We start from the raw sequence: 10,570 nt of genomic DNA, 5'->3' as shown, positions 1-10,570 counted from the left end.
CATCGGACCTTGTATGAAGTAACGAGGCAAATTTGAACCCTTCTAGCTACTTAATATTAGTAAACGGTAACCAAGAGCCGTTGAATAAACAAAATGTGACGGTCTGCAGACATCGATCAGGAGGATACCTCAACCACCAACAATGCTACCTTACTGCGTATAAAGCGGGAAAAGCTGAACTGCAAGCACCTTAACAGGTCGTTCTGCGGCAGTGATGCTGGTATCATTGATGATGATAACTGCCCTCAGACGTTTCTCCGCTTGCGATTATTTCAGGATATCGATCTTAAACTATCTAAAATAGCTAATGGCGATTATTTCAGCAGTAACTGAGTCTTTGAAATCATGAGTACCGTCGAATGGGTGTGCATTCAAATGTACTTTCTGCTGAGTAAAAATGTCAAATAATACACATGTTGGAAATGTGGACTTTCCACCCTATCAAAAACATTGAATTTCCCTGCTAAATCAAAAACATTGAATTTCCCTGCTAAATCAAATACATTTTTGTAGCAATACAGTAATCAATTACACTACATCCGTTCTGATTTTTAAATGTTAAGTTATATCAATAGTACACTTAAGACGTGGTCCATTTAAAATGAAACAAGAATATGACTTACAAAAGTTGAGTAAAAGTCGTCCGCAGTGGTTGACAACATAATCAAACAACTGCCTTATCCAGACTATCCTTGACTTCATGTAGCTCTGGTACCTCGACAAATGTTATATACTCGGGCAAATTCCCAGTCCTTGCATTTTATTCACCACAAAGAAGCAGTTCACAACATGTTAAATTCATGTTTGCAAACAAAACCTCAAGTCTTTCCAAACATGAATAGTTACTATTAACATAAAAAGCAGAGTTTTCAGGGGGCGAGTTCACTGATATTAACCATACATCTCGTACACAATTAAACAGCGATTCATCAAATAATACCATCAATCTAACCTCAAACTCATCACATACCCGCTTAACTAAATTATTTATCTGACTCTTAATCATTGAAACAACCCTCCAACCGATCGCCCTCTTCAGTAGATTCTTTAGCATAACAAGAGAACACCTCATATTCTTAAACGTTATACCTACAAATATACCGATCGTCTGTATCCCAAGTTTCTTGGAGGCATGCCACGTCATATCCGAAGAGAAAACTAAATATAACAAAACTACAAAGGTTGGAATTTAAACCCTCAATGTTCTAGCATAGTGCATTTAATTTATGTGTTGGGCTTTGACCATAATGCTATAACATAGTCTGTTCTGAGCCAAGATTTACGGGCCCAGCCGTAGGAAGCGCAGCATTTGGGTACGACCACTGATAGCGACAGCATAACTGGGACGGACTGCGTGCTTTATCACCCTTGATTCAATACGAAAATTATCCTTAGACGTCATAGATTTGAATTTCACCAATTTACTATTTTTAAGTAACCTTGTATGCCTCTACAACTCAGTTATTTTAACTTTTGGCTATGTATGCACTTCCTGAACACCAAAAGTGAATATTTCAAATTTACAATAAATTTATTTAGTGTGTCTCACTGGTTAAAGTTTAAGGGCAAGCAAGGATTTTCTCTGATTACTTCTATACCTTTCATTCAATTGACTTAATACTTCACACAGTTGTTTATGGCCATCACACATTTAGGCGGCATAACTCCAAAGTCACCATTCATACAAAGTATGGCTCTTGATTGACTTTTTTCCTTTATTTTTAACCAAAGTAAAATCATATATATATAGGAAGAGTTTATGGAAAACTTTCATGGAAATGCATATGTGGCCACTAGGGTCACTTTTACTGAAAATGGATAACCGTTTAGTACTGAATTACTTTAATAAGGGTTGACATATTGTCACTTGGTATGCAGGAAATTTTTATGGCGGACTAAAACGGGGTTGCATTCGTTGTCCCTGGAATCAAGGTCAAGGTCACTGTTAATAAAAATATAAAAAAAATAAAACTGTATCTCACAGCAAAGGCTGAAGTTCTTCTGTCAATTATTGAGAGTATGTTTATGTCGCGTTGCGGCGTTTCATGTTTATTTTTTAATTTGTCTTTTTATTGCTTTTGACAGGCACATACTACATCATTATTACATTCATTTCTAATACAAAACGGCGTACAATCGAGCGCACTGTCCTACGATAGCTCTTGTTGTTAGCTTATGTTTTCTATATAACGTTTTTCGGTAAATCTTAATCTGAGTATGAAAATATGCTGTTTAAATTGACATTTTAAGAACTGGAAAGCCTAGAAAAAATCCAATTATATGGTCTTATTTACTTTATACTGTGGTTTATAGGGTTTAAAAGTTTAGTCAATACTTGTATATTTACGTAAATATTGATTTGGAAACTGCAATTTACTCGTTTGTTAGTCAAATACATCACACTAATGCAATGATATCTACAAAGATGAGTCGAACAGCCAAATAGTTAACTTTGAACTTGGTTAGAAGCCCAACAAGCACTCAAAGAAAGGCACACTACATAACCATGATATGTTGATGTTAAAGGATCGTTATTATATAATGTTGGAGTTAGCGCCTTGGATAATTCGTTCAGTTAACAAATACGTTCGATAGGGATTTTTGGTTGTCCGGATTGCGGAGTGGTTAGCGAACTCGCATCTCACCAAGGCGACCCGGATTTGAAAACTGGTTTGGGCGAATATGAGTTAGGTTTGCAGACATCAAGACGGATAAAATGGTATTGTCCGGGTTCTCTGTTTTCCCTAAAATTACAATACAACACTATCGAGCAACATCGTGCCAAAGTGACTTAGTATAAGTTAATATAAATTCCCTCACTATCGTTGTATAATAAGATGAAATTTCAACTTATTTTGGACTAAACCTTTTCACTACATAAGTTTATGACGTAGCATACCCCAAACAACGAACAGAAATATTTTTGAACAGAGATTGCCACAATCACATTTTTAAATTTGCTTGTATTTTAATGATTGAATCCTTGGCCAAAATTTAAGTGTTGCATCGTTCAACACTATTCCGTCAAATTCGAATTTTGGCCAGGGATGGCTTCATTTAAATACAAGTAAATCTGAAATAGTTCATGTGTGTAGAAGCAGAAAATAATATTGTATTTTATAAGCTCAGAAATATTATCATATCTTTTTTGTAAAGTATTAAAAAAATCACTTGCTTGTTCGTTGACATCGCTTGTGACACATGGTGACCAGGTGAGAACCTCGCTGAAGTCACACGATTCCACACCCTGATAAAAGAAATAATGTTTAAGCTTATACGAGAACGAAACGCTTTTGACATAGATGCTGCTGGTGATGTATAATGAGGCTTACGGTAGTGATTTTGGGGCTAAGACTTTTAACTGCAAATAAAAAGATAAAATTATGTGTATGAAATATTTAACCGACTGGTGAAACAGTATTTTATATTGACACGCTGGATGTGCGACATTGCTTAGGAACATTCAACTTTATCAAACGCATGAAGGGACAAACACAAGGTAATATTAACTATATAAAAAACATAAACTCTAAATGAATTAATTTTTTTAAGACGACAAGCTTATTATATAGTTCACATATTCAATTAATGTTGTTGATTCCGTCAATATTCCGATCGTTTTATCATTGTAATGATCTTTGTTTTGCATTTGACAAACCAAATGACACTCTTGAAATTAATTTTATAATTAAACAGAATTTTAGATGTAAAAGAACTGTTCTTATTAAATTCAAAAGCACATTCAGTCATTGTTAGTGTCAGCGAGAGATCAGAAATGTCGACTGGATATAATATCGGTCTCAATAACAGTTTGGTTAAGTAAATGTAGAGTATTTTGAAAATGGGCGCCATGTATAAAATGAGAGCTGAAGTTAGATTGTTAATTTTTCTAAAGATTTTCTTTGAATACTTTGTAATATTAGGTTGTGGCTAAGTTAAAGTTAAACAGCAAACAGCAAACGACGGTATTTATATCAAGTGGACTTTTGTTGTGTCACATTGAGCTTCTCGTCCGTTTGAAATTTTCTTAAAAAGAGGCGACAACATGAATCTTCAATTAACAGTACTTAATACTCAAACAGAAAAGCTATATTATGTAAAATATTAATTAAATTCATTCATGCTCCAGCTATGCAATAGTGCATTTTTTATCAATCTAGTTAAAGGAAAATCTTATTTGTTAATTTAAATTATTCCACTGTTGCGTTTTATATTTATCTTTAAAGGGCTGATATACAGTAAATGGCCCTAAGATTGATTCACAACTCGACAAGGAAATATGTAAGTACGCTCGCCAAAGTTGGCTATCTAACAATTTTTCTGAACTCGCTTAATGAAATTGTGTATACTATGACGACTCGTGACGGGTCGAGTCTGTCTGGTTTAACATTCAATCAGGTATTGGTGCTTTTTTTTTCAACTGAGTAAAAATATACTTGGCAATGGCAGATATTATTGTATATTTCATCATGAAATATATCCACGAAATACGTGTTATAATATGATACTCCTTAAAGAAAATGTTTTTCTTGATGCAACTGGGAAACAATGTTAATTTAAATAAAAGCTTATTCATATGTGACACATGGTTAAACAGATATTTAATGCATACAACTCTCTTAAGTTCTTTTTCTAAATTGTTCATTTTGTCAAAAGGTTTGTTTCTCGTGAATAAATGTTTAATTTAATCAATACACACACAAATATTTTCGTGCATCCCATTGTACACCGTGTGTTCCTTGTTAGCCTTTTATTGTTAAAACAGTCATCGAAATTCCAAAACGTCAAATATTCTATATTTCCAACAGTATCTTTTAAGTATATCTTGACCAACAGAATCAACAAATATTATGAGACGAGGTCAAAAACTTTATATCTTAGTATTTTTAATAGCCCTCGTACATGTTTAATTATACGAAGTATACTCGAGACGAATAATTGCAAGCCAACACAATGTACAATAACATTCCTATGTCTGTCTTGATCAACATTTTATCATTGAATCTCTTTGTTTTTTTATAAAAACGGAGAAGGCTTTTTAAAACAACACACAAGTTTAAGTACACCTGCAAGACACAATACCTGATATGCACAATAAATTAGGAAATATTATTTATTTGATTTACAAACGAATATTACAAGATTTTCTAAGTGTTTTTTTTCCTTCTACTCATGCTTGCTATCGTAGTGAGTTTGAGTAGCGATATACTGAGTGTGCATGTATGTTGTGCAGTATTCACTCCTTTATACTGTATAGTATTGTTTGAAAGATGTCCAACGAGACATAAAATGAAAACCATCTTTGAGTTTTCACCTGAAAACTTCATAAAAACACACTTCTTACGCTAGGACTTATTGTGTAGCCCTATTTCTTGAAAGCATCATTTTAACGACAATATTAACACATAGATTGCAAAAAGCAGAAGGATATCACTATCTTACACATTTTCATGAGTTTTTAATACGCAACAGGCTATGGCCATACTCTTGTTCATCATTAAATGATAAATACCGTTATGGTCTGGGATTCGAAAAACACACAATTTTTGATACACATATTCCTCATTTGGCATGCAGGCAACCTTTTCTTTAATAATATATACTTTTAATTGACGTAGTCAAACTAATTCAAGATTCTAGCCGCAAGCTCAGGCTCAATGTGTTGTGTACTTTCAGAAGGTGTCCACGTTGGTTTTTGGGTATTTATCATGCTGATTAGTATAAACTGTTGTAAACATTTATATGAATGCAATTGAGTTTTACTTACATGCGGTAGGAGCTAAGTATTGTATGACGGAAATAGCGAAAACAAAAATTGAAAACATATTCTGATAAAATGGAAACTACAGGTGTCTATATATTTAACCATGGGGCTGTTAAGAAGTACAAGGCTAAGGTCTAACAGCACCGAACGAGAAACACATGACGTCAGTTGAAAGCAAAGAAAGACATCAACAAACCTTTATTAATATTTGCTTGGGTTACCGCCTTGCGGAAAGCAGTTCGCCGGGGTTCTCAACCAGGTTTTTACTCTCAGCCGCACATTTGTCTCAATAATTATCAACACTTGATCAATAAGACCACTTGGAAAAAAAATAAGACGACACCAAACATAACCACAATAAAACCTAGTTTACATGAATAAGACTTCTTTGCTACTAAGGGAGTTTTAACTGGCTGTAAAGATTCAAGTCGTCCACAATTTATCGTTCTTAGATAATGGTATCAACCCGTTTTTATATCTTGTAATTAATGTCGAATACCGTACCTTTCTGACAAATCACGCAGGGATAAATTTAAGTCTTTTGGTATATAGTTACACAGAGGGGCCAAGAGGCAGCACAGTCGCTTATATGAGAAACAGGCTCACGGCAAGGGCCATTTCTGATAACTTGATCAGAAATTATGAAGCAATGTCCATGTTGCTTCAAACTAACAGATTTAAAGTACCTTACTCACCAATAAATAATAATAAAAATAATAATAATAAAAATAATAAAAATAATAATAATAATTATAATAATTATAAAAAAAAAATAATAATAATTGTGAATTTGACATAATGATTGGAATGTCTTCTCAATAGTCGTGACCCGGAAATGACTCACTTGGGTTTTTTCCAATAATTTGGTCACGTGATGCCGGTACAAATACAACCCCCATTTGCATTTATCAAAATGAGTACTGTTCTGTTTCGTAGCCGTTCTGTTGCCGACTTAGAGCGTTATTTGAGAGAAAGGGGTGTCACATTTAGTGATTCTAGGAAACCTGCGTTAGTAGAACTCTGTCGTTTGGCAGAAGAGCTGAGGATTGAGGTTGATCCCGACGGATTATTAGAAGATCGGCCTGAAGTCGTCTGTCAGAAGCTGATGCTGAGTGACATGTGCCTTGTGTCTCCACAACGGCTGTCTGGGACTAGCGATCTGTCTATCGTGCCAGTTCTGTCAATTTTTGACATCTACAATTACTTAATAACTTTCAATAAGTATGATCACGCCTCCCTAAGGGCATATCACCAGCTTGAGGGATATTCTATGTTCCGAGATGGCTATACACGAGGTATTGAGACGGTGCCATATCCCAATACTGGTAAGACTCTGTCAGTATGTAGTTGTTTTAAATACTATAATTTGATTATGATGACGATGACGATGATGATGATGATGATGATGATGATGATGATGATGATGATGATGATAAAAATCTTGTCATTATGCATGTACATTTACCACCATTTTGAAACATATAATGTTTTAAATAGCACACAAATTTCATGTGTGCATATAAATTTATATCATGAAGTTTAACAGGAAAGGTTATTTTTCAATTGTTTTATCAGACGCTTAATTAATTGTTATGCTATCATTGCAAGTAAAAACAATTCAGCAGCATATTGAATTATGATGCATAAAATGTATGTTTTATTCTTTGTTGCAGCCTTTGTTGCTGTGAAAGCCAATGTGAAACCGCGGACGAATGATAAAGATCCAGTATCCAAGAGAGGCTACTACAGCTGTTGGATCATGATGAAGAACAGTGACGAGGGATCCATTCATTCTGCTTATTGCAGTTGCAAAGGAGGGTAATGGTCTAATTTACTATTCCTTAACTACACTTCATGTTTAATACTTGTCACAGATCTATGCAGAAAAGTATGTGGCCTGTCCTGGGAATCGGACCAGGGACCTGTTCTTGGAAGTTGTATGCTCTACCAACTGAGCTAATCAGCCCTGGATAACTGATATATTCAATTAATAGAACTGAGACATAGATTCCCTCTAACTTGCTGGACCATATATCCACTGGCTATATTTGTTAAACTGCAGTGCAGTCTCACTGACATGCAGGGTACTGGTCACGGTCCCTTGTTGGACACAATTTCTCACATACTCAGAAAAGTTTGAAGCCCGTCTGGAGATTGAACCCAGGACATCATGTGCACAAAAAATTTATCTACCAACTTAGATAACCGGCCCTGGATAACTTGTATTCTCTGATCTGTATAACAGTTCAGTACCATGAACTTGAGTTATACAAAAAACATCCATAGATATAATCTAATATTTAATTTGTTATTTTAGATCATATTTTATCATAGCTTACTTATTGATACTCTTATATAAACCCATTCCAAATTATAAGATATAATTTGATACCACATATTCATCCACAAGTTTGTTTAGGCATGGATGTTTTGTGGCTGCTCATCTTAATACCATTGCTTTTTGATAGCATTGATGGATGCTGTCGACATGTTGTGGCAACCCTCTTCGAAGTCCTTGACTTTGTACAAGACTTCAAGAGGACCAGCTGTACTTCAGGGCCATGTATGTGGGTTCGGCGTGCTTCTCAGGCCGATCAACTAGGCAAACCTATTCCTGCCTCACAACTTGAGACTTCAATTATGGTGGAGCCCAGGTATATTTCATTTGTCTTTAGTTAATTTACTTTAAGATAAGTTCTATATTTAGCACCCACCATATGAAATTGAGTCAGAGGTAATAGGTGAACTAAATGTTTTTTTAAAAATAACCAGGCTGTGTCTGTATTAGTGATGAGCACAGGCTAAGTACCTATTTTGAGTTAATATAAGAATTGGAAAAAATAATTTCTCCTGCATTGTATGTTTCTTGATAAACATGTGTGCACATAAATTATTTTTTCTAATACTTATATTAACCCAAAATTACCTGCATGATACTACATGTACCAAAAAATGCAAAAAAAAAACCCTATTAACTGGAAACTGATGTACTGTGATTTTTGTAACATGTTTTAATGAAATATTAAAGGCTATAAAATATTAGATTAACATCCCTCACCCCTGTCTGAAACCCAATCAATAAGTTATATATATATTTATATATGTATAAATAGATGTATTTTAAAAGATGAAAATAAACTGCCAACAAGCCCCATCTTAAGACAATAACCTTAACATTTCATACTCTGGCCTTTTCTTACTTGCCTACAGTTAAGGTTTTTGTTTCCTGTTTGCAGCACACAGACAGCAATGCCACTGTATTCGCCATTGTCTGATGAGTATCCAGTGCCAGATCCTAACGATTTCCTTGAAAAGGTGAAAACTCTTCAACCAACAGCCTGCGGATTACGTGCCATGTATGACTGCTCATATAAAAAGAATTGTACTTCATCACCTCTGAGCGTCAAAACACCAATGGAAAGAGCTGAACAATTTATGAAGGAACATATATGTGAAAATTTATCTTGTAACTGTTCTAATATATTTATGTATTATTATCTTACTTATTCAGAGAATGAATGTGAGCAAATTGAACAATTAACAAGAGGTCAATCAAAAAATAATAACTGGCATCGGATGAGAAAAGGACTATTAACTGCATCCAATTTTCATAAAATTACACATTCAACTGATTTAAATCGAACAGCAATTGCGTTACAAAAAAATCAGTGTTTGCAGAAAACTCTATTCCAGACTCCATATTATTTGGGCAGCGATTTGAAAATAAAGCCCGTGACATTTTTATAAAGACACATAGGTTTAAACATAAACATTGTTCTGTAAAAGTTCCTGGGCTAGTTGTTTCTAATGAAGACCCAATTTTAGCTTGTTCACCAGATGGAATAGTTGATTGCAAAATATGTGGGAAATTTTTGATTGAAATAAAGTGTATGTATAAATAAATATAAGTGTTTTCACCCTAAAAATGCCTTGAAACTTTCAAATGTCTGTGTTGAAGATGAAAACAATAATTTAACATTGAGGCGTTCACATACATATTTTGACCAAGTACAAGGACAAATGGGAGTAACTGGCCTTACAAAATGTGTGTTGGTTGGGTACACACACAAAGGCATTTGTTCCATAACAGTTGACTTTTACGAGTCATTTTGGAACAATTCTAAAAATAAATTGTTTAAGTTTTACACTGATGCATACTTTCCACTTTTGAAAAACATATGCTGTACAAATTGAAGGACTAATGCCTTGTCTGTGTTCATCTCATGTAGACAGCATAACAGTTTTATTACAACTGTTATTTAGAACATATGTAAAAAGAATTGTTGCTCTTGTGAGATCAATTTATATCTTTAAGGTATATGGTGCACAAATGGCATTCCTGTATTTTTCCATCCATTTGATATTGATGCCTTGTGATACCATTATTTTGGTATAATTTGTACACCAAGTATATTGCTTTCCTGATATTCAAACATGAAAACCATGAAAGGTAATATATCTACAATATTCAATAGTATGGTCCAAGGAAAACAATCACAATATTGCAATATGCTGACCTGCTTTTTATGACAAATGTTACACACTGGCAAAGTTATTGTTAAATATTGTTTTGTTTTATATTTCAAATACAATTCGAGCATTCTTTAAATGAACAAAATTCAAATTTGTATTAATGTGTTATTGAATAACATATTCATATTGAAACATACAAGTCTCTCTGCATGAGCTTTTGTACCATAATTGATGTATAAATACCATTAAACATTGTTCGATGTTTGCATCTGTTGTATAGTCCATCTATCTTCTGATATGATAAAAAAGCAAGTTATTAAATGAGGGAGTAAT

At 34.0% G+C, this 10,570-nt stretch overlaps 1 protein-coding gene across 1 annotated transcript; it reads left to right on the top strand.

Annotated features, from left to right (window-relative positions):
- The first annotated feature begins 6,993 nt into the window (after positions 1–6,993).
- On the top strand, positions 6,994–9,777 carry LOC128210188 (uncharacterized). Its single transcript, XM_052914367.1, has 4 exons — positions 6,994–7,089; positions 7,438–7,582; positions 8,233–8,418; positions 9,001–9,777. Exons 1-4 carry the CDS (start codon positions 7,035–7,037, stop codon positions 9,509–9,511), a joined length of 897 nt encoding a protein of 298 aa, XP_052770327.1. The 5' UTR covers positions 6,994–7,034; the 3' UTR covers positions 9,512–9,777.
- Positions 9,778–10,570: the final 793 nt, after the last annotated feature.

Source organism: Mya arenaria, chromosome 12 (genome assembly GCF_026914265.1).
Source record: "Mya arenaria isolate MELC-2E11 chromosome 12, ASM2691426v1".
In the NCBI taxonomy this organism is placed as follows: Eukaryota; Metazoa; Mollusca; class Bivalvia; order Myida; family Myidae; genus Mya; species Mya arenaria.
Note: the sequence above shows the minus strand (reverse complement) of the source record. Positions and strands in the feature narration are given on the sequence as shown.